Source organism: Halichoeres trimaculatus, unplaced genomic scaffold, assembly GCF_033239565.1.
Source record: "Halichoeres trimaculatus isolate MK-OKI-2021-1 unplaced genomic scaffold, fHalTri1.1 fHalTri1_scaffold_6, whole genome shotgun sequence".
NCBI lineage: Eukaryota > Metazoa > Chordata > Actinopteri > Labriformes > Labridae > Halichoeres > Halichoeres trimaculatus.
The window spans coordinates 17919725-17944323 of NW_027437184.1; the positions used below are offsets into that span (position 1 = coordinate 17919725).

General features: G+C 41.9%; 1 protein-coding gene across 2 annotated transcripts; it reads left to right on the forward strand.

Annotated features, from left to right (window-relative positions):
- LOC141791380 (pecanex-like protein 3) lies at window positions 1-24599 on the forward strand. 2 transcript variants are annotated; one of them, XM_074671795.1, is made up of 36 exons: window positions 1-338; window positions 1289-1776; window positions 2537-2745; window positions 2830-2935; window positions 3052-3091; window positions 3266-3361; window positions 3455-5197; window positions 9127-9256; window positions 9561-9730; window positions 9893-9950; window positions 10053-10194; window positions 10306-10463; window positions 12301-12454; window positions 12582-12614; window positions 12727-12898; window positions 12988-13098; window positions 13194-13285; window positions 13380-13489; window positions 14082-14187; window positions 14282-14374; window positions 14470-14620; window positions 15027-15171; window positions 15262-15439; window positions 15890-15998; window positions 16371-16500; window positions 16588-16646; window positions 16738-16953; window positions 17467-17720; window positions 17839-18069; window positions 18407-18510; window positions 19206-19353; window positions 19438-19668; window positions 20141-20415; window positions 20504-20673; window positions 21125-21534; window positions 21699-24599. In XM_074671795.1, the coding sequence occupies exons 2-36, from the start codon at window positions 1624-1626 to the stop codon at window positions 21849-21851; spliced, it is 6840 nt and encodes a 2279-aa protein (XP_074527896.1). In that variant the 5' UTR covers window positions 1-338; window positions 1289-1623; the 3' UTR covers window positions 21852-24599. The 2 variants fall into 2 exon arrangements, with proteins under 2 accessions (XP_074527896.1, XP_074527897.1); XM_074671796.1 differs by having other exon boundaries at window positions 1-313.

Below are 24599 nucleotides of genomic sequence, written 5' to 3' on the forward strand. Positions count from 1 at the left end.
CGAGCGTGTGTGTCAACTAGTTGCTGGCTAGCGCTAGCTCATCAGTTAGCTAGCTTGTTGAAACATTCTCACAGAGGCACCGTTTATGAAAAGAAGAAAGCTGTCGTTCACCATGAAAGAGGACCACCGCTCCCACAACATGACAGCCAACCTTCAAAGCCAAAGACGAAGAGAGACTTTCAGAAAACAATGATTTGTCAGCTAACGCCAACAAAAAGTGAAGCTACACTTTGTGGACAGGCTTGCTCGCTAGCATCTGGAGAAGGAGAGCTCTGAGATTTTGTAAGGACTGGATGCGGAAGGAGGATATGAGGCAAGCTGGACAGCTAATGCTAATAGTAAGGATTCAAATGTGAAAGCATTTAACCCTGAGCATAGTTGTTGAATATTTCAAGCCAAGCTAGGCTAACACTGTTGGATGACGAGCAACTAACGCTCACTTAGCTTTCAGCGGATGAGGTTGTAGATTGGCGTTACAATTGCCCAGTTTACGACAGGGACATAGCACAGGTTGAAATGCTTCTATACGCGGCCTAGCATTAGCCGGTAACTAGCAGTCTGATTATTTAAATGTTTGTCAGTGGGTGTGCAGTAGCGTACTGCTGCTGTGGATTATTTTTGCGGATTCATCGAAGTGACTGAAGCGATGGTAGCTGAACAGTTTCGTTTGTGCCTACCACAAATGCAGAGAGAGCTAGTAAGCTAGGCTACACTATCTGTTAGCTTGCTAATGTCAATCAGAAAACTTAATCTTGCTAGCACTGCACTGGCCTGTACATAAAAACATGGAGCTTTGTCATCCTGTCTAAATCAGAAAATGTATCTACTTTGTTATGTAGCCTCCCATTTGCTCTGTTTTGATAGAAAACGCCATCCGACTAACGGTACACTAATTTAATAACTTTAATTCGTGCAAGTGTCTGCTTAACGTTTTTAAGCGTTGTTTTAAGTGATCAGCTAAACTACACAATCCTGCAATAGCTGACACAATATTCTCTGGTAATAACATGATAAACGACACTTTGACAAATGATCACATCTTGGGATCTTCTGATATAATTCAAGATCAGTTTGAAACCATAGACGACTGTTATCTCAAAATCACAACATAGATCATAAGGAAGTAAGTACTGTTGGGCCGTTTAAAAGACATCCTGAAGGTGCTGAACAGTTGACAGGTTTCTGATATGATATTGAAAAATATTTTGTGATATCAAATGAAATTTAATGTATTTTTCATCATGTAGCTCCACAGAAGAAAACAAACCACTTTTGCTCTTTCTTACAGATGAATGTGTTTTCATGCACTCAGTGGGTTACCAATGTGCCAAAAAGTCATTCTACTGAGTACTCAACAAGGATTAGGCTACAGTGTGGCAACATCGGTGCAAGGAGAGAGCACACACTGGCACGAGAATATGCAAGGACTCTTGAACTCTGCTGAAGTATACATATCTGAGACCCAGAACTATTATTCTTGATGAACCCGTCTTGGTTATCCTGCCATCCCAAATGGAAGTGCCATCATAGACACAAGATACTGTGGCTCGAACTGCTGCACAGTTTTTTGAGCTACAGCCTTGGGAGAAGCATTTTTGCTTCTTGTTGATCCTGGAGGTAGAGATGGGTTCCCAAGCTCTTCAGATACTGCGACAGGGGGTGTGGGCTTCACTGACAGGCGGATGGTATGTGGACCCCCATCAGAGCACCTTCTCAAACTGCTTCCATCTCTACCTGTGGATATTTCTCCTTGCCTTCCCCTTTCTGCTGTACATGGTGAGTACATTTGTCTAGCAGAGTTGACTGCAAGCGTATACATGTACATGAAGGTCTTACTGAGTACAAGCATACAGTCACACATTTTTTATTGTAATCAAGCAGTTAAAACTTTTGTTTAATTTTAAAGCTAATGACACAACAGATGAGAGAACAACAGTGGCATCATCTGCCAGTTTGGTCCCTTGCAGTGCTTACTGATTGAAATTGTAAAACATTAAAAAGAAAACAAGAAAACAAGTAGCAGCAAAAGTTAAAATATAAGGGCATATATTAAATCTATGTTATACTAATAAAATTAAAAGAAAAGGTGTACGCAGAATTGTATTCAGCAAGATAGGTAACTGTTTGACCAGAATGCTTGCTTGTGATTGTACCTGTGCAAGTGCAAAAATCTGCCACAATATTCATTGCTCCCCTGCACAATTTAGCCGCTCAGAATTGTCAAACTATCAATGAGAAGTCTTCTATTTAAGTATAATTAATTGGCCTTTCATATTATATTACCTCTGTATCTTCTCAAAGCAAATATCTGTGGAAATGGTATCCAAATACATTAACTACAGTTGACCACAGTTTTCATGAGAGAAGCAAGAGGAACTTTCACCGTGATCAGCACAAAGGCCTATTAACTTTTTAATCTTTTTTTAGGTTAAACAATTTTCCAACCGTTATCAAAAAATAAATATCCCTGACTGATTGAAATGTTCGTCCCTTTCATATTCACACTCATTCTGTTTTTCTCTTCTTTCTTTCTCAGGCTCTTCCTCCTAGTTTGGTTGTAGCAGGCGTGTACTCAGCTGTGGTGGCTGTCTTCTTCACAGCCATCAAAGTGGTGAACTACCGGTTACATGCTATGTTTGACCTGGGGGAGATTGTGGAGAAAAAGCAAGCCTCTCTCACAGCTGAAGCACCAAAAACAGAGGATGGAGATGAAGGATCAGGTGCACACGATGGGAATCATCACAGGTAAAAAGTATTTTCTGGATCAGGAATAATTGATGAGATGACAATGAATGCTGAAAATGTCCTGAATGTGGATTTTTTTCACAGGGATAGTCATGTTGGAGTGGAGATGACTGTGTTTCGAAAAGTGAACTCAACACCCCCTGTGCGCTGCAGCTCCCAACACTCTCTGTTTGGACTGAATCAGGTGTCGGTGAGCAATACCTTTTTTTATTATCACCATGTAGACTACACTGTTCCACTGTCACCGTTAATTGTATTGACGAAGACTGAGGAAGAGATAACTGAAGATTTTGGTTTATTCATTAGGAGTTCTTGCCCCAGCTGGAGGATTCAGGAGGAACTAAAGGTAAATGTATTAACTTTTAGTTTTAGTACAAAATTTGACAGGTGTTTTTTTATGAAGTGGTGTGTAATGTAATCCATAGTTTCCTAGACTATCTTCAGACAACAACACAATGTAGGACCAATGTCATTTTAGTTTGTTAGAAATATTTCCTATTGCTTTTTCTTTAAATTGTAGATATCAGAGAACTAATGCGGGAACAAGGAAGCAATAATGTGATTGTCACATCAGCTCACCGAGATATCCTACGCCAGAGTTCCCAGGACACCATTAGTAAGTCCTCCACTTTTCAGCACACATAAACAGGCACTCAGTGTTACAGCCTTCAGAAGCATTCCAGTCTGACTCTGGTCTCTTACTGTACAGGGGCACCCAGTGTGGTCCAGTCCTGCATTGCTGCCGCTCTTGGAGGAGATTTCCCTGCTCTCATGGGAGTTTCTGGAGTGTCGACTGGGTTTGGAGAACCTGGAAACTGCTTGTCTATCCCCCCGTCACCCTCCAGTCAAGAAGATGGAGGTGAGAAAGAACATTTGCAGGAAGTGGAGGAGCTACCAGAACAACTGTCTCAACAGAGTCCTGAGGACAATGGGTTGGGGGCTTACTCTCCCCTCGGCCCCTCTGTTGAGTCTGAGAGTTTAGGAGATACTCCCCTCAGCCCACTCATAAAGAGCAGCTTAAGTGAGGAGCTGAGTGAAAATCTCCTGGGTTTGGGCCTTGATCCTGTGGCTTTTGCGCCAGGGACTGAGCACCCTGGCAGCCGCAGTGGGGTGGCGCTAGCTGCTGGATCAACAGACAGCTGTTTCAGTGCAGGTGGTGCCACCACAGACCGTGAGACACTAAGCACTGTTAGCAGTTACCGCAGTGAAAAGACTGACTCCACTCAGCTGGAAAGTCCTTCGTCCAGCCAGCCGAGGCCTGCAGATGCACAGGCTCCTGGCTCAGCACCAGCGATAGGCTCCAGTGTCCCCAGACTCACAGAGGACCCAGCAGGACAGGGTGGCAGTGATACTGACAACCTGTCAGACAGTGTACTACTGCGCTCCCCCTCCAAAGAATTCTCCCTCAATCAGGGGCTAGACAGGACACTTGTTGAAGGAGAGGATTTGCCTCCTCTACTTTGTGATATTGCACAGCCCCCTCCACTCCAGAACTCTTCCCCTTCAAGTAGTGGTCATTCAGAGGTTTGTGATTTAGACAGAACTGTCCAAGTTCCTCCTCTACCCCCTCCTAGGCAAGCCAATTCAGTGCCCTCAGGGCTGGCCCTGGGTTTAGTGTGCTCTGAACCTGCTTTACCCATATCCTCTACCCCCTTTTTGCTGCCTGACCAGCCTGCTTTGCAAGCCCAGCAGGTTGTGCGCCCCAAAGACTTGAAGCTGCTGCGGGCCAGCGGTGGTAGTGTAGGGCACAGGCCAGGCCGAAGGAAAGCGCCACGAAGGCGAGCAGGAGCAGGGAGTAGTAGTTTTGACTGTGGCTCTTACAGGCGTCATCACAATCATAGACAACACAGAGATTACATCCCAGTGAGAAACCGACTGGGGGCCAAGGCTTACAGTGAAAGTTTGTTTGAGGATTCCAGTGATGAAGACGATGGAAGCGACATGAGCGCTGGTTCTAGTCTTGGCTCTCAGAGGAGATACAGTTCAGATGACGACGATGACGACGACTCGAGTTCCTCTACCTCCTGTTACTCCCCGGACCTCGCTAACACTGGCATTACTTCCCCGCTCCCTGCTGCTGCTCAACTGCCTACTCCTCGGGAAGGGGATTTACCTGAACCTGCTGGCCCCTCACATTCTCGTGCTGCTCAGCGCTCCTCAAGCACAGCGAGTGCTAAAACTCATGCCAGAGTGCTTAGTATGGACGGGGCAGGTGGAGGCCAGAGTAACAATGCAGCTTTGCCCTCAACTCTACTTACAATGCCCTCCACCTCCACCCCTGCACCTCGCACTCTCACTATCTCCAAGTCTGATCTGGAAGCCCGCACTGTTCACACTGACGGCTTCCCTGGCACTCATCATCATCGTCTGGATTCTCTTGGAGGCTCTTGGACTGGAAACCAGATGGGCTGGAGGGCAGAGGAGCTGGTTGAAGAGGGAGCTGTGGGTGGAGGTAAGTTATCCTATCGATTAGCACAAGTGTTTCTTTAATGAAATGATCCGAAGTTTTATAGGGCAGTGAAAGCAGAATCCCATGATGAGCTTGTGTGGTGAATCCAACTAGTTAGGCAAAGTCTTGGGAGTCTAAAATGATGTGCAACATTCAGAGGAAAACCTAAATCAGAAAATCTAAGGCAGACATTTTCCATTAATAACAAATTGACATAATTTATTTGCACTTTACATCATCTTGATCAGGTGATCAAGAATATACAAAATATGACCCTTTTCTGAGCATATCTCCCTTCCAGCAATTTGGTAATCACCTCATGGATTGCACCACAGTTTCAACAAACCTTTGATAAAAAGAAGCACAACACGGCAAATTGAAAAAATCCTTTAAACATCAAGATTAATATTTGAAGAACAAAAATCACTAAACAGAGTTCCCTTTCATTGCTGCTGAACACCAACTAAGCCCAAGAAACTAAAAAAGTATTATATTTGAAGGGAAAGCTGGTGCTGACAAACACTGTAATCAGATGTAATGATGTTAAAGTCCCGGTGCAGTCCCTGGCTGTGAACATGTTAAGTTGTTTGAAAAAGCGTGATTTCTCATCACATTATTGTTGAGGCTTCAATGAGTCAGAAATGTGAAAATAAACATATCATTTACCGACTCTAAATTGCTGTTAGTTTCCAGAGTCATGACTCATCTTTGTAGTTTACAAATGACAGAAGCAAGAGGAAGATTTTTAGATGAAGAGAAATAGCTGCTACTTACTACTTAGTCATGATTTCAAGAAGTGTTGGCAGCAGCGGCTCATGTTTACTCCAACATCGGGGCATACATACTCTTGGCTGCAGGGGGTGCAGAGACCAGACAGCAGTGGCTCTTTAAATCAGCACCAGTCAGTTTTTCAACACAAACACTTTTCAAACACAGGAAGATCTTCATTTGTTGAGCAGAAGCAAAATTATTCCTTGTACGAGGGGAAAAGACACTTTGTGCAATGAGAGCTGAGTGAGTTTTCTGGTTTGGCAGACTCAGAGTGTTAAAATATGGTACCAGGTGAGTGTTCAAAGTCAGCATAGTTGACAGAAACAGATGGCAGAACTAGTTTCAGACGTATTTGATAATGGATATTAAGTCAGTGACATCAGTTTGCGTATTTATGCTTCACACATTAAACACTTTTTACTAGGGGTGGGAGAAACAATTGAAAATTGATATAGGGATTTTGTTTGAAAATATCAAAATGAGGATTTTTTGTCAAAATATTTTTTTTCTTATAAATTCAAATCATGTGTCTCAGTCTTTGTTCATAAACTGGGTAAGAAAAAAGTAACCACTTTTCTCCAGCAGAGAGAATTGTTTCTCTCTGACTCACGTCATGTGCATTTCATGGGAAAATATGTCTTCTGATATAGTCTGTAGAGATTATCATCATCATTTGACTTTTTCACATGGTCTAGTGTTAAAAAAAGCAAACCAAACATTGCGAAAAATTGTTAATATCGATGAAACGCATTTAAATCGAATTGGCTTGCCAAAAATCGTAATACAATCAAATAGCAAGAAAAGCATATCGTGCCAGCCCAACTTTTTACTGGGGTTGTGTACCGAATTAGGTACTTTTATAGGTACCAACCAAATTCTGTCAAAAGTACCTGGTACCAAATCACATGAAATCAGAAAGGTACCATGTTTAGGTACCTAAACACATCTTTGTGACTGTGAGGGAGTGGAAAAGTAGGCAATTTTCCATGCTGGACACAGCATTGCAAGGTTATATATTAAAGAATGAATATGTTAAATTAAAGAAATTTGAGATTTTATTGTTAGTAAGTTTTATTAAATTGATATTTTTTACCACATGAACACAAAAAAGTACCAGAAAATGGTACTGTTGAGTACCGATAGCGGTTGCCAGGTATCGGGCATCAGTACTGTATTGTTTCCAATGTGAAAGGTACCCATCCCTACTTTTTAGAGTTATATTTTTGTGGGGTGAGACACCTCAGTGACATTGGAACACATCAGCAGACGATGCAATATGACTTTGTCTAAAAACAAATGTAAACCAGAACTCATACACCACGGGAGTGTGTAGGGCATCTAAGCCTCATAACCTTTACCTTTTCTCTCCAACTTTTTCTGTTCTCATCTCTTCTTCTTTCTCCTCTTCTATCACTAAATGGTGGAGCATGTCACTTAATGTGTTATTATGTTTGCCATGGTACACAGTGTTTTAAAATAGAGATATTTGATTGCACGTTTACTCTGCAAAAACTCCAATCAAGATGAATGTTCATGTTAATTTTCGTACAAAGAATTCTTATTAGATTTAGTAGGAGCCACATTCACCTAAAAAGTCCAACGAAAGTGTTATTTTTATTATATTCCAATATATTAACAATACATGTCACTTTCTGTCTGGAGGGCCCACTTAATTCACCCTCACAATGGAGCAAATCATGGCATCCTCACTGAACCACATAAAACAGGGACAGACAGTGAGGTCACATGCCCAACGAGGCCAGCCCTTGACCAGGCAGCCTGTGGCTCCTTTTCCTGTGTCCTCCTCTGTCCAATGTCCTGTCCAGTAGGGATGGGACCTTTCACATTTGATACCCAATCGGTACCGGTACTCAACAATACCAATTTTCAGTACTTTTGTGTGTTTATGTGGTAAAAAATATCAGTTTTTTTAAATAATAAAATGTTAATTCTTTTTAATTTAATATATTTATTCTCCAGTATATAATCTTGTACAGCATGGACAATCACTCTCTCTTCCACTCTCCCACAGTCACAAGGATGCATTTAAGTACTTTAACATGATACCTTTTGATTTCACATAAATCGGTACCCGGAACTTTTGACAGAGTTTGGTCGGTACGTATAAAACTACCTAATTCGGTACCCATCCCTACTGTCCGCACTAAACAGAGGCATAAAAAGACTGAAAAATAACTTTAAAAATAAAGAGAGGTATGAGCTACTGTCTTAACAAAGATATAAGAAGTTGGTTGTAGACTGTAATACACACATACAATCACACCCATGTATATTTTGCATGCATACTCAATTTCAAGCTTAGTGATACAGCAAACCTAATGTGACTAAGCACAGACTTAATCAAAAGAATGGTGTGAAGATCTCCAAAATTATTAAAAAACAAATTAATGTTGTAATAGTTTGGAAGTTAAAGGACTTTTTGAAATACAAAACTCAGGTTGAAGCTTGAATCCAGTGACTGCGTCACACCTTCTTCTTTGTGCTTTTTGGGTGACCTCTTTCCATGCATGTTAACCCGTTCTTTTAAAGCCCAGTCACATTGGTGCAGCCTTTCCTCTGTCAATGAACTGTGTTGCATGTTGTTTTAGGATTATCTGGTAGTGTCTGAAGGCCTCGCAAGAAGTTTGCTCTGCATAAATGTATTCATGTATGGCTTTTGGACTGTTTGATATATTTCCACACTGCTGACATTTAAGCCATAGAGTTGCTAAAGCTAAGGTAACATTCTGTCCCGTTTTTGCTTGTTTTTGCCTTTTTGAACTGTATGTCCCTGGAGAGTCACTGTAGGAGGCTGTAAAAAAGCAGTGTGACTGTTATTCCACGTTAGTGTACCATACATTATTTCAATATTTTCTCATCAAGTTTATGAAGTAAACTCTGAGCGCTAGTTTTTAACTCTGTTCTTTAATTGTTACCACAGTTACTTTTACTGATGCAGACAGGTTTGTGACTTTTATGCCTGGATAAAAGTTAAAGGTTTAAATAGTTATTAGCTTTACATTACACTATGTTTAGTCAGTGAGTTAGTACCACTGATACAGAGATTTGTGTTTTTACGAGCTGTGATGTTGTTTTGAATATTGTACACTGACATTGTAATGTATTCCCCCACACTGATGTAACTGATAACTCTTTCTCAGCCATGGCTCCAGAAGATGGGGGCAAACACGACTCAGTCAGCAGCGTTAAGAGGACCCAGGCCATCCGCAGGAGACACAATGCTGGGAGCAACCCTACACCGCCCCCATCCACTATGGGATCTCCTCCCAGGTAAGTGTGAAAAGAAAAAGAGCAAATGCTTTGCCTCAACTAAACCATTTTTTACCCCAGTCTTTTCTACGTGCAGAGCAGTCAAAGCAACTACTAACGTTTTGGAAAAACTGTTGAAAGAATAATGAAGCCAAAAAACAATTGGGTCCCATGCAAAATTTATGTTGATTTGACAAGAAATTAATATTCACAGTAAATTATTTGAGTTGCATAAATATAGCTCTAAAAGAATAACAGAGAAGCTTTCAACTAAAAATCTAATTTAAAACCAAGTCATTTAGAACGTTTGTGTTCAAACCCATAGCCTTCAGGATCTCCAGCGGGCACGAACCTCCTCCCATTCTCGGACCCGCACACTTCCATCAGCCTTACAGTTTGCCTCCTCACTCCTACTGCCCCGCAGTGGTATCCATGAGGCCTCCACCTTTGACGACACATCAGAGGGGGCAGTGCACTATTTCTATGATGAGAGCGGTGAGTTAGTATTTTTAAGTTTTTCCAGTCCTCAACCCACAAAAACTATGAATTCACAACTTTGATCAACTTAAAGAAGTAGTCAAAAGGACCAAAAAATATTGTTTTTATTGATGCATTGTGTCCAGTTTTACTCTTAAGGTTTACTTTGTCTCGAAACAGGAGTAAAGAGGTCCTACACATTTGGACCTGCTGGAGGAGGGTACGAGGACCCAGTACAGTAAGTGATTGATTTTCCTTTTTGTCAAAATCATATTATTTCACTGTAAGAAATCCATCACAAAGCTTCTTATCACTGATTCTGTAAAATGTCTCCTTGCAGGGAAAGGGAGAGACAGTCCCAGTCCTCAAGCTTCACCTCCACTGAGGTCCAGGAAGGAGCTCCAGTTCTGTCTATGCTCCAGCCCAGACCTGTGGTGTTACAGGGTATGCAGGTGCGCAGGGTGCCTTTGGAAATGCCCGAGGTCAGGATTCGTTAAAGTTTGATTTTGTAGATTAAGTAAATAAGTCACGGTTCTTTTTACCGCAGGCTGACCTTGTTGTTTTTCTTCCTTCATTTATCACTTTTTATCTAGTTTGATCTGGATCACGAGTCTCTGCAAGAGTCTCAGGAAAACACTCTGATGATCGAGGAGAAAGCCAAACCCAAACAGTACTATCGCTTTTGGGTGCTCCCCGGGAAGTGGCTCAGGGTTCGATATGATCGATTGGCTCTTCTGGCTTTATTGGACAGGTAGGCCAGACTGCTGGAGTCAAAAAGAAATAAATAATACTTTGTTTGGGCTCATGTTCTCTGAAACAAACAAAGTACTTTGCTGGTGGTTGTCTCTGATACCTTTAACCAATGTGATAAATAATATATATCTGTATTTGAAGTGCAGTATAATCCCTTATATCCTTTTGTTTCTTAATGCCTTTGGTTATTTAAGAAAACATTGTTCCTGTGGCTGAAAACTCCAAACAGGGCGTTGCTTTAATTATTCATTTATGTTGACCAAATTCTACCACTATTTTTAGAAAGTGAAGCAATACTATATTTAAAAAGGGGTCCCAGACAAGAAAGTTACCGTAATTACCATATAAGCTTCTATTTTTCTCACACACTTTCAACCCTGCAACAACAATGCAGCTGTTTTTACGGCTGCAAGGGGGCGCTCTTTGGGTTGTACTCATTTAGCAACAATGATCTCCCATGATCTCCAAAGGGAGAGATAAACAAAGCAACCTGCAGTGAGGAGGAGAAACATGGGAAGAGGACAGGTGAAGAAAATGCATGGTCACACCGCCATACCGTAGTAGTTTATTTCAAATCTACAGAAAGACAAAGACCTACTTTATTTTCATGTTGGGGGGCCTTTGTTTGAAATAAATATTAATATTTTGGGCATTGTTGTTTGAGAATTGTGCTAATTTAGGGTTTATCTTAAGCCTGCAGAAACTATATAGGCCTAAATGAAATACAAAATAATTATTGTAGACCCAGTATTACTTTTCATCTTATTTTTGCTTTACATTTAATAAATAAATGAGCAAGAACAAAAATATGCACAACTTCAGCCTGTAATGTTACAAATGATGTAATTTAAATTAACAAGCTCCGACAGCTGTAATCCAGTGTCCAGGTTAGAAAAGTTACAGCAGAAATTTTCAACATAATTACACTTCACTTGTGGACTTGGTCAGAGAAAGCAAACAGATAGAAATGGTTGTTGATCCAGGATAAGACCACGCTGTGACTGCAGAAGGAATCCATCCTCCTGAATGGCTCTTACGCCAGCTTTCTGACACAATTCTCCCAGGAGTTATATCTGGCATCTGCACAGGCATGTACTAATAATGTTTCAGTGATAAAAAAAGGAGCCAGATATTAGCCTGGGTTTGTTATCCTTATATTTTGGGGTAATAAATGCAATGGTGCAAACATCGGGCTGACCCATTTCTGAGTAAATATCACATGTAAATATCAGCATGTACAACATGCTGCTTATAGTGAACTGCAGCATATAAATGTTTATTTTTTTTTCTTTCTAAATTCAGTTGGTGTGGCTTATATTCAGGTGCGCCCAATAGTCCAGAAATTACGGTAGCTATAAATAGAATGAGCTTACCATCTGATGGCGTCTTGATACTTCAAATGAATATTTAAAATGCAAGCAGAGCGACCAATGTTCTATGAAAGCTGTCCACAAAGACAAACCTAAAGCAATCATTGGCTAAATCACGCACAAGCATTTGTGTTGTTTATCAAGAGAGGCTGAAACCACAGTGCTTCTGTGTGAAGAGAGAGCTTCTCATTGATGCTTTAGAGGTTTGGTCTGTGTGTTTAGATGCTTTTTGGTCGCACTCTGTTCTTGTGTTCCTTTGAGAGCTCTGAACAGAGTAGTGGGTCCTAATTCTATATCTAAGCTCTGTCTCAGTTTTAAAGGTTTTCAACAGAGTAAAAGGTATTTTTTATTGAGGGCCATGAAAGATAATACATATATGGTGGTAACTATCTATAGAACATCTGAGAAGGGGATTCAGTTATTATTATTTTTGCTTATGTTGATGTTTCATCCATCTGTCTGCAGAAATCGCCGTGTGGGAGAGAACGTGTTTGCTGTGGTGCTGGCCAGTTTGGTGGCCTTCCTGGGGTTCCTCCTGCTGCTTCAGGGCTTCTTCAGGGACATCTGGGTCTTCCAGTTTTGCCTGGTTATTGCAAGCTGCCAGTACTCATTACTTAAGGTGCAATTCCTCTGGATTTTATTGCCTTAATGAATTGCATCTTTTTGTTTAACCATTTATTTGTTTGTACTTCTTTCTTGTTTTGTTTTCTTTTTATGATGTCTAATGGCTGCCTGTCTTGTTTTAGAGTGTACAGCCAGATGCAGCTTCTCCCATGCATGTGAGTACTGATTTTCTATGTGTTTATATGCTCTAAAACGCCAATGAAAGCCGTGCATTTCACCTTGCAGTTGATCTGTAACAATACCTTGTCCTCCTCTGTTACCCCTCAGGGCCATAACTGGATCATTGTGTACAGTCGACCGGTCTACTTCTGCTTGTGCTGTGTGATGATCTGGATCTTTGACCTGTCTGGGCGATCTGGCAGCCTGCAACCTTTCTCCCTCTACGGTGTCACCTTCTTCTCTGCACACTTTTTGCTCTGTGTCAGAGATATGCTCGTCGGTTAGTTTTAACACATGACTTAAAAACATCAGCATCTTTTGTTTTGTGCAGATGCCTTACATCTCTTTTTGTTCTTTCCTGTCTGGCAGTGTTTGCCTTGTGTTTCCCGGTCATTTTCCTGTTTGGGCTGCTACCTCAGGTCAATACTTTTGTGATGTGTCTGCTGGAACAGATTGACATGCACGTGTTTGGTGGAACTGGTAAGAACATGTCAGCAGAGACAGAATGATCAGGAAGTGTTCATGTATCTACAAAAAGACCGACTGAATCTCGCCTTTTGTGTTTCATTTCTCAGCCACAACGAGCCCCCTCTCATCTCTGTTCAGCCTCATACGCAGTGTTTTGGTGGCTGCTCTGCTGTATGGATTTTGCCTCGGTGCTATTAACGTAAGAAGAACAGAGTTTCATAACTAAAAACAGGCTTTCTTAGTGGATTGAACAGTCCTATCTAAGATTTATTCTTAACTTTTCTTTCCATCAGGCACCGTGGGGGGACGCCCATGTGCCAGTGCTGTTCTCTGTGTTTTGTGGCCTGCTCCTGGCCTTGTCCTATCACCTCAGCCGCCAAAGCAGTGATCCAACCATCCTTTGGTTAGTATTTTGTGTGTCAAGATAGGCCTATATCACTGTACCATTTTTGGCATGTTAACAGAAATGTTAGATAAGATGCACTGTCCCTGTAAATTATAAAATGAATACTAATACCTGAAAAATATAAAGACTTGAGAGAGAAAATTGCAACTTTGCAAAAAAACAAAGTTATATATTTAGTGGCAAACCTGTTTTTTGGGTTTCCAATTTTTTTGCTTCACATTTTAACCCTGCAGAATGTATTACAGTTATTTTTTCAGTCAACTGTCTGGTGGAAGAAATCAGGGCAGCTTTCTTCTGTATTGCAGCAGCAACCTGAGAGACATCTTTGTTAATGGCTGTTTTCCTAAATTTATCTAGTAATGTAACTACATGTTGTGTAATTTGTGCTGAGCACTGCCAAAACACAAGTGATTCACGCACAGAAATGAGCACGAACACACCTTTTGTTGACACTGCTGGAAGACTGATGCTACTGCTGCTCAGCTGTAGACAAGCTGCTCTCAGTGTGTGGCCTGTGCAGACATTAATGTTGCACCTCAGCTCTTTGTAATGTTCTCATTTTTGGATGTTTTTGTACCATTTTCATCAGGTCATTGGTCCGGTCTAAGTTATTTCCAGAGTTGGAAAACAGAACTCCTGAAGAACCCCCTGTGGAGATCAAGGACCCCCTTCCAGAGAAGCTGCGTAACTCTGTGGTACAAATCACTCCTTACTCGCCTGCACAGACAGCTTTAATTTCTTTGTGTCTGTAATTTTAAAGTGTTGTGCCTTCTCCCTGTCTCTTTACAGAAAGAAATCTTACATTCAGACCTTGTCATGTGTCCTCTCATGGCCGTCATTACTTTCGCCATCAGTGCCAGCACAGTTTTCATCGCTCTTCAAGTCAGTTGGTGCAGGGTTTAAGTTCTTTCTCTCTTACAACACATTTCCCAGAGGACGATTGGGCTAATTCCCATCTTTCCTCCTTCCAACCACAGCCTGCTTTAAGCTTTGTCCTGTACATCCTGGCTGGAGTTGTGGGCTTCATCACACATTATCTGCTGCCTCAGCTCCGCAAGCAGCTGCCGTGGTTCTGCCTGGCTCACCCTGTGCTCCGCTCTAGAGAGTACAGCCAGTTTGAGGTCCGAGGTGAGAGTCCGATTGTTCTTTGAAACCCTATTTTATGAACAACTGGGACTGTAGAAGGAGAAGAAGCAAGGACAAGGTAAAGACGTCTAATAATATAGTTAACAAGCTTTCAAAGACAAAACACGGAACAACACTAGCAGGGCCTTAGAGGTTTCCTCAATGATAAGCTGTGCATTCAGTTTCAAGAAACTAAGGAGAATATTATGACTATCAAATACAGACTAAAACCCAACATGAGTGCTTTGATAGCTGAATTGAAACTTAAAAAAGGCAACAAACTGATTTATTTGATCTATGCTCAGTACCTGATAAAAACTAGCAGTACACCACACTGGGAACCAGAGAGAGCAAGGTTAAAGTTCAGTGTGCAGCTTTGTGACATTATTTTTCTCTGTGTTTGCTACAGACGCTGCTCAGCTGATGTGGTTTGAGAAGCTGTATGCGTGGCTGCAGTGTGTGGAGAAGTACTTCATCTACCCAGCCGTCGTGCTGAACTCCCTGACGACAGAAGCTCGGACTGTGGGCCAGAACCACAAAGAACTTGACATCTAGTAAGCCTTTCATGTCTTTCCACGGTGTAAAGTTTGAGCTGCTTTTGTCAGCACGTGTCACTGATATCCTCTCATTCTCGATCCCTGCAGCAGCCGGGCTCTCTTCATCTCAATAGCAGGCATGAAGCTGCTGCGTTCATCTTTCTGCACCCCCTCACACCAGTACGTCACGTTGTGCTTCACCACGCTCTTCTTCCACTTTGACTATCCACACTTCTCAGAGACCTTCCTTATCGACTACTACTTCATGTCCATTCTCTTCAGCAAGGTAAGACACACATCACAACTGGAATTAAACTAAATCTCTTTCTAATGTGCACATCAGACTTGTTTTTAGCACAGAAATGCATTTTATTGTTCTGTGGAAAGTTTTATCTCGTTACACTTAACATGGCCCACAGATGCATCTCAGTAAATTATTATATTTGATTATTTGGGCTTAAAGCATAAGATGAAAGCAATCCAAATATCTCAAATTATTATTATATCTCTGAAAAAAATCAAAAATGCATTCAAAGTACAGGAAAATCTTCAAAGTATATCAATTTATACACCAATACTTGTCAGGGCACCTCCATGTGTATTATTTGAGCTAAAAACCCAACTTATCAAAACATTAAACAATAACTGGAGAATAGTTGAAATATTTGATTTTACATGTTATGATTTAAGAATATTTTGAACTTTCACTTCATGTATTTGTCCTCTGTGTTCTCAGATGTGGGACCTGTTGTACAAGCTACGTTTTGTGTTAACTTACATCGCCCCCTGGCAGATCACATGGGGCTCTGCTTTCCACGCCTTTGCTCAACCCTTCGCCGTGCCCCGTATCCTTCAGACTTTCACTTATTTAAAATGACCTTTTGGGCATTTGTCTTTTATAAATAGGGCAGTTTGAAGCAAGACAGAAATGTGAGGAGTGGGAGATGACATGCAGCAAAGAGTCGGTACTGGAAATCAAACCTGTGACTGCTGTTATAGAGATGGTAGCTTTTAAAAACTATATGTGGGGCGCGCACTTATCCTCTTGCTTCATTGATTTAATGTCTCTTTATACTGTCTTGTCCACGTTATACCAGATAAGCTTATACAGGGGCAGCACAAACTCTATCTGTCCCAGAAGATGGCTTTAGGACTCTGCATGCTGAGAGGAAAAAGTTCTTCATCAAATTCAATATCCTTAACTCTGGTTTCTTCAGATTCTGCTGTGCTTTTTGTTCAAGCCATCTTTTCTGCTGTATTTTCCACCCCTCTCAATCCTGTCCTGGGCAGCGCTGTGTTCGTCACCTCGTACACCAGACCTGTGAAGTTTTGGGAACGAGACTACAAGTGTGTTATTGGAAACTTACGGTCTCTGCAGGAATATCATAAACTGTATTTTTTTACAGCCCTAATGCTATTTGTTTATATTTACAGCACCAAACGCGTCGATCATTCTAACACCAGACTCGCTACTCAGTTAGACCGCAACCCAGGTACGCTCTAACATACCCTCCAACATGTCCACAGCTCTCTTATTTACTTTGGTGCTGTAACTCCTGGTTGTGGTCTTTTCTTTGTGTACAGGAGCTGATGACAACAACCTGAACTCCATTTTCTATGAGCACCTCACACGCTCATTGCAGCACAGCCTGTGTGGAGACCTGCTACTCGGTCGCTGGGGTAACTACACCACAGGTGACTGTTTCATCCTCGCCTCGGACTACCTCAACGCTCTGGTGCACATCATTGAGATCGGCAACGGCCTGGTCACCTTCCAGCTGAGGGGTCTGGAGTTCAGAGGTCAGCAACAGGGGGTGATGTGGGCTTGTAACACTTGCAGCTTGTGTTTTAAATGCTGCAACCCATCTGTATCAATGTTAGTTCATTTCTTTTTGGAATTACTTTTTGTGCCACTTCTTAAGGTGGCACAAAAAGTGGTGGTTTTTATTTTTATCTAACTGAAAATAAGATCACTCTCTGTGTGGTTTATTTTAAGATTTTTCAAGAAGCTTAAAAAAGAGAGCGGCTATGCGTCACTCTCCAAAAGGAACTTGTCACTTGCCACTAAAGCAGGGCCTTAATGTCTAAAACAATAAAATCAAGATCCTCTAATAAACATTCTGATTTCTATGCAAAAGAAAAGACTGTTCATTCATAAAGTCCCTTGTCCCTTATTTAGTCGTGAAAATTATTTTAATTTATGTTAAATCTAAGGTAATTCTGCCGTATGTGTCACAGATTGAAATCTTGCAGCGATACACAGAGGAGCTTTTTGCATGTACACTCATGCTGTATCTGCTTTAATGTGTGCAGGTACCTACTGTCAGCAGAGGGAGGTAGAGGCCATCACAGAGGGGGTGGAGGAGGACGAGGGCTGCTGCTGCTGTGAGCCCGGTCACCTCCCACACATGCTGTCATTCAATGCTGCCTTTGGGCAGCGCTGGCTGGCCTGGGAGGTGGCTGCCACTAAGTACGTATTAGAGGGCTACAGCATCAGCGACAACAATGCAGCATCCATGTTGCAAGTATTTGACCTTCGTAAGATCCTCATCACTTACTATGTCAAGGTACGCCAGTGTCACTTAAAATTTTAAATGATCTATCTTTCTTTCCCTTATCATGATTACAACCTCATTTTTTAGCCAATGATGACTCACATCTGTGTTTTATTTCCCCCTCGAGCAGAGCATCATCTACTATGTGAGCCGATCCTCTAAGCTAGAAGAGTGGCTGACAAATGAGACGATTCAGGAAGCACTGCGACCTTGTCTTGGGCCTAACTATGTGGACAGTGACCCAACCTTCAACCTGAACATTGATGAGGACTATGACCACAGGGCCTCAGGCATTACCCCCTCCTCATTCTGCATGATTTACCTGGACTGGATTCAGTACTGCAACAGCAGGCGTCAAACGGTCAGTCTTCAACAACTTTCTTATACCAACTTCATAATCTGATCTTTAGCTGAGCTGTGACCAAACAAAGCCATTCACAGCATGACTCTTCAAGAGACAATAATTGATCTGAACTGTTTCAACTATAACAGAAAATAGCTAAAGGTCAGGCCAGGTGCTGCTTGTCCTGTCTGGATATGCTGTCCATAATAACAGGGCAACATAGTTTCATGCTAAGTGGCCCCGCAAAACACAAAAATTGTAAAACCTAATAGTGTAGAATAAGTAGTTTTAGTGGTTAAAAAACATTTTTATGTGTCATTTTGAATTTTTGCCTCTGTTGCCTCTGCTGTTGCAGCCGGTGGCCTGTGAAAGAGACTCTCCTCTTGTAAACTTGTGTTTCGGGCTGTGTATTCTTGGAAGAAGAGCTCTGGGCACAGCCTCCCACAGCATGTCTGCAAGGTAAGCCACACTGAGCCAACCTGCAGGCTTCCACTTTAACGCTCTATGTCACTTCCTGAACAAGAAAGGGCTAATTTGATAATGAAAATGCAATAACAGAAATGCTTTTAAAGTTTCAGAACGTGGGTGTATTACTTAAAAGTAAAATGAGCTGCGGTATGACATCACTTTCCTGCGCTGTCCATTTTGCAATTTCGTTTTCAAGTAGGTTTGAATAGTGTTTTTTAGCATGGCAAGTTAGAAAACAAGTCTTGTCATTTTCATTTGAATCATGGCATACAGTATGCAACTTTATAGAGCAAATATAGAATACAAATTGGATGACAGAATTTTAAATGAACATCAAATATAATGCATTTGTATTTCTGTTTCTGCATTTTTATTCTAAAATTTGAGTTTTCATTTGTATTATGATAAGTATTTAGCAGAGAATTTATAAAAATAAAGAAAAAATTGCCATTTTCTTCATTTTAATTTAGGCAAAGAATGTAAATTTTTGAAGTTGAAAACTGCAAATTACATAAATGAGTTGTCGTTTTTTGTGGATGAGTCAAATAATACACCCATGTTCTGGAACCTAAATACATAAATACATTTCATTTTTCAACTATCTTTATCATTTGAATCATGATGACAAGTTACTTCTGTATTGAAATACAAAGACTCTCTGTAATTATGATTTAACACCGTTTCAGCTTGGAGCCATTCCTCTATGGCCTCCATGCACTCTTCAAAGGAGACTTTCGCATCACATCTCCCAGAGATGAATGGGTGTTCGCAGATATGGACCTCCTGAATCGGGTCGTGGCGCCAGGCGTGCGGATGTCCCTGAAACTGCATCAGGTAGAGCTTTGCTTGAAAAGGCTCTCAGGTTTGATTAATACTTTTTTTTTGACACTAAGACAAACCTAATCTGAAATCCTCCAGGATCACTTCACATCCCCGGATGAGTATGAGGACCCCATGGTTCTGTACGACGCCATCACTGCCAACGAGGAGAAGATGTTAATATCTCACGAGGGTGACCCTGTGTGGCGCAGTGCTATTCTAGCTAACATGCCTTCATTGCTTGCACTGCGCCACATCATGGATGATGGCAGCGACGAATATAAGATCATCATGCTCAACAAGAGGTTCCTCAGCTTCAGAGTCATCAAGGTACCTACTGTCTCTGCTTATTTATTAGGGGTGGGAGAAAAAAATCAAAATTTGATATTTCAGAATTTCTTGTTCGGCAATATTGAAATTGGGATTCTTTGTCAAAAAACTGTTTTTTTTAATTCAAGTTCTGCATTCCAGTCTTTGTTCATAAACTGGGTTGGAAAAAGTTACCACTTTTCTCCAGCAGAGGGTGAAATATTTCTCATTATCATCATTATACAACTTTTTCACATGGTCTGGTGTTAAAAAAGCAAACTAAAAATTGCAAAAATGGTAAATATCAAAGAAGCACAGTTTAAATAGAATCTCCCTCCCCCCACAAAATGATTATTGAATGGAACCATGAGAATAGCATATCGTACCCACCCAGCCCTATCATTGATGTATGAGTGAATGTTTCTGTCCCACCCTTTACTAGATGAGTGTTCTGCTGTTGTATTGAGTCTATTTACCTTTGTGCTCATGTCAGGTGAACAGAGAGTGTGTGCGTGGGCTGTGGGCAGGGCAGCAGCAGGAGCTGGTTTTTCTGCGTAACCGTAACCCAGAGCGCGGCAGCATTCAAAACGCTAAACAGGCCCTCAGGAACATGATCAACTCCTCATGTGACCAGCCCATTGGCTACCCCATCTATGTGTCTCCCCTCACCACCTCTTACGCTGGAGGCCACAGCCAGCTCCGGTCTGTGTGGGGAGGACCTGTCAGCCCACACAACATTTACATCTGGCTCATCAGCAGCTGGGACAGGTACGTGGCTTAAGCTTTATGTGACAACACCAAAAGGGACAGGGATGTGGGTGTTAACGCCTACACTCTGATATTTGTCTCTCCGTAGGTTACAGAAGGGTTGTGGTGCTGGCTGTAACAGCGGAGGAAACATTGAGGACTCAGACTGTGGAGGCGGCTCCACCTCTATCTCCACCAACCCAGCCATTCACACCACCCAGAGTACACCTGCCTCTAGCCTTCCCCAGCCCCACATCACCACTGTCCAGCCCTCCATGGGTAAGACCTCACAGAATTTCTGATCCATGACCCTGATCCAATGTGACCATCATTTGTAGTTACAAGTACAATGTTAGTCAGTACTTGGCCATTCTGCATGTGTGCACAACAGTTTTTTCATTGTCACGACTGAAGGAAAATGTGCAGCACAGACATGCATCTGTTTGCTGCCAGCTACTCTCAGATTGAGTATGGTTAATCTTGTGGCATTTAACTGAGATTAGTACCATTGGTTAAAAAGGAAAGACAAGTGTTACAAAAACAGGGTTGTGTAAAAATGCAGATCAGTAGAGAAACGACCTTCAAGATAATCTGCACTTTGGTTTGGTATAATAAGATGTTCTTAAAAAAACCCATTTCATTACCTGCTTTTCTGTTGCTGTATTGTATGGAAAATATAATTATTTATTTCTACTTTTTGGTAAGAAATGAAATTACTTCTTTCTTCAAGGTACAGACAACCCCTTAGGTCCAACCCAGAGCTGGCCTCATCACCCCCAGCCTCTCCCATTAGCTCTGCTCAGCCAATCCGAGGGCAGGATTGAGGCAGGACTGCTAACATCCCTCCAGCGTACATCCTCCATCCAGGGGCTCCTGGGCCAGCAGCTGTCCAGCTCCCAGCTCTCCTTCAGCAGCTCCATGGCTCCCCCGCCTCTGCCAGGTTCAGAGCGTTTCTGCCCAGTGAGCCTCTTGGAGAACTCGGGGCACCGAGCGGGCCAGCGGGCTGGCCTCAGCCTTGGACAAAGCAGTGGACTTCACTATGAGAGTCACTTTGGCAAGTGGAGTTTTTCAGGCAGGAAGGGCTTCAACGGACCAGCTGCAGTGGAGGAAGGAGGACCTGTTCAGACCTTACGCACACAGGTGAGGCTGATTGGTTGACTCCTCACTCAAATGAAACCTAAAGAAATGTATGAGCTTATTCTTACTTGTTGGTCTAAAGACATGCTGGTAATAAATATTCTCCCCATTTAACGTGAAAGTCTTAAGTTTCTCTAATCTGCATCTTTCTTTCTCATCTTTCACAGCCTGCTGCTCCTGCACCTCTACAAGAGGCCATTCTGACACAAGATCCCCTTGGAGCCACTCAGACGCTGGACCCCACCCTGCTGAATGCAGGGGACCCCCCCACTCCCCGAGAGGAATCCACAGAGCTGCCTTTACTCGAGCACCTGCGCTGAGTCTGCACCGGGATCCCCGGGTTACACTCTCACAGCAAAAGCACATTAGGCGGTTGAATCTGGACCAGACTCCAGACTCATTCCAGCCCATTGGGACTCATTCCATCATCCCTCCTTTAACTCAGTTTAAACACCATTTATAAATCCTCTTACAGCCAGCTGCAGCGCTGGATAGATTCAGTTAGATACACATAACCCTCTCCTCGTCAGCCAAAGGAGTGAAACATCTGATCGCATGCTGAGCTGATGCACTTCAGATCATGAAATGATTTCAGCCAAAGTCAGCTTTCACCACGACTCACGGGCTTGATGCGGTTCTCGTTTTCTCTGATGAAGGCACACAGTGTCTCTATGGACAACCTTCAGGTTGGAACAGTAGTGACAGGCCAGAAAGGCCAGTGCAATGAAAAGGGATGTTTTGCTTGAGGATTGATTATTTTTCTATGTTGGAGGAAAGAGGATTGACTCCGACTTTCTCTCACTTGACATCTGCAGCAGATTTTTTTTCATGTAACCAATTTATAAAGAAAAAAAGTTGCTGTCATTGCAGGTGAAGGATAAGTGGAAACCACAATAAGCCTTGTTTTCTTTTTCCCCGTTTATTACTGCACTCATCTGACCCTTCAAACAATATTGAACAGAACACGTTGATCAAGTTCAGGAGCCTCGGCATCATCTTCTTCCCTGCACATTAATCATGTTCAACCAGAGGAAAAAGAAACATCCCACCAAAACTGTCATCTTTGTTTCCCCGCTTCCTTCCTCCAGAGGTTCCTGACCACATCAACACTCGACAGGCCTGTCTTGGAACAAGATTCAGGGAATACAAAAAGAAAACTCCCTTCCACCCCAGCCAACATGTGGTGCTTTACCGTTAGTTTACAGTCTGCGTAGGCTCGAGTACGAGTCCTGAATCTGACTAGTAAAGTGAAAACCTGGGATGAGTTCAGGTGGAGCTGCTGCACTCGGATCAGGATCCAGTTGGAAAAAAGTCCAATCTGTGAAATTGTGTTGATCACAAACTTACAAAATTGGAGTGTTGGAAACTTAAAGCCTTTATTCGTTTGGTGAGTGGAATGTCCTTTTTTTTTTACTTTACTTGAAGAGTTGCTCGGTGTTAAAGGTGCACTGAGTTTGTTTTCTTTGGATGATCAATAACCCCCTCCCCCTTCGATCAGACCCACTCAGCTCATGATTTTCACATTAGCAGGGACCCAGGTGGCTTTGTGCAGGGGGCTCTGTTTTCTCCCTCCCTGTTTCTATACTACTGCTTCTGCATCTCCTGCTACTGCTAATATACCCACTACTACTACTGTCTCTACAACAGTTAATCCAGCGTTTTAGTTGGAAACAAACAAAGCTGAATAAATACTGAAAGCAAAGGTGGATTATTTATTTGAATACTATTGTCTTATGTCAGATATCTTTAACAAGGTTTGTCAATATTGTATGCTGATGTAACGAATTTGGGAATTTGCCTTCCGTGGACTCCCTCCCCTCCCCTCCCTCCCCTATTGTTTGATGTCATCGCATTCGTATCATCTCACGATGGTTGGTCTTTTTTTGAGTGAAATAACTGGAAGTACTTCCTGAGAAGTCACTTGATGTTGGTTTGTTTCCCACACCACCCCCCCACTATGAAAGACAAATAGAAATAGATCACGTGACAAAGGAAGAAGCTGGAGGACTGACTTACTACAGACAAAAGTTTAACCCATGGTTACTTTATCCCAGTGTGCCCAGTCTGATATAATTCTTGCTACTGCATAAAACGTAATACAAGACAACACCAGGTTATGCTGGTTTTCTCTGCAAATAATCTCTCTGCGGAGACCCCCCCCCCCGTAGGAAACTTGAAAGAGAAGGTCAGTCTTCTCAGGGTTGAAAATGGGGAAGGAGATCGCTTTCCCCCATGGAGCTAAGTGGCTAAAGGAGGAAACTGTAATGAGGATTACAAAAAATTAAAGTGACGTGAGTTAAATACTGGGTCACACCGACGTTAATAAGAGGATTTGCTTTCTGCCATTTCTTTGTTTAAATCCTTTTTTGTAGCATTATTTTCTCCCCTCAACTTTGAGCTTCTGGCAAAATCTAACCCAAGGTCTCAAAGCTGCTCCTTTTTTTAAAATCTATTTCAGCAACCTGGAGATGTCTGTCAGTCTCAGCTGTGAAGAAGCACCGACAGGTGAAAAGTGCAACAGTATCCCCCTCAAAAAACACGCTTGTAACTCCCTCGACTCAGGAAAAACAGACTTTCTGATCCGTGCTGTTTTCTGTTTTTCTTTCTCTCCTTATTCATCCTTTATCCAAAGCAACAGGGAGTGCTATTGTTTTTATATGATTATCATTTTTATGTTTGCTGGGAGTGAGGAAAGCACAAGTTCACAGACAGACCTGGGTGTCAATAAAAAGGGATTTCTTAATCTCAGCTATATTATGTACAGCATGTTTGGTATATAAATATATATTTAAAATATAAATCTATTTTATTATTATTGGAGTTTTGGGTTCTTTTACATCAAAGACACTATGTTAAGGTTTAGGGGAGGGACTCTTTTACCCATCAGAGGAGGGAGCTGAGTGGAGAGGGGCACTCTTCACATTGAAACGTGCAGTTTGGGAAGAATCAGCTCAAACTTCTTTTGCACAAAATGTATCATACACCATCCCACTTGGTTAACATTTTATTGTTTTAGTTATTTTGGAAGAGGGGTCTTTTATTTAAGAACTTTAAGTCATTGTTCAATG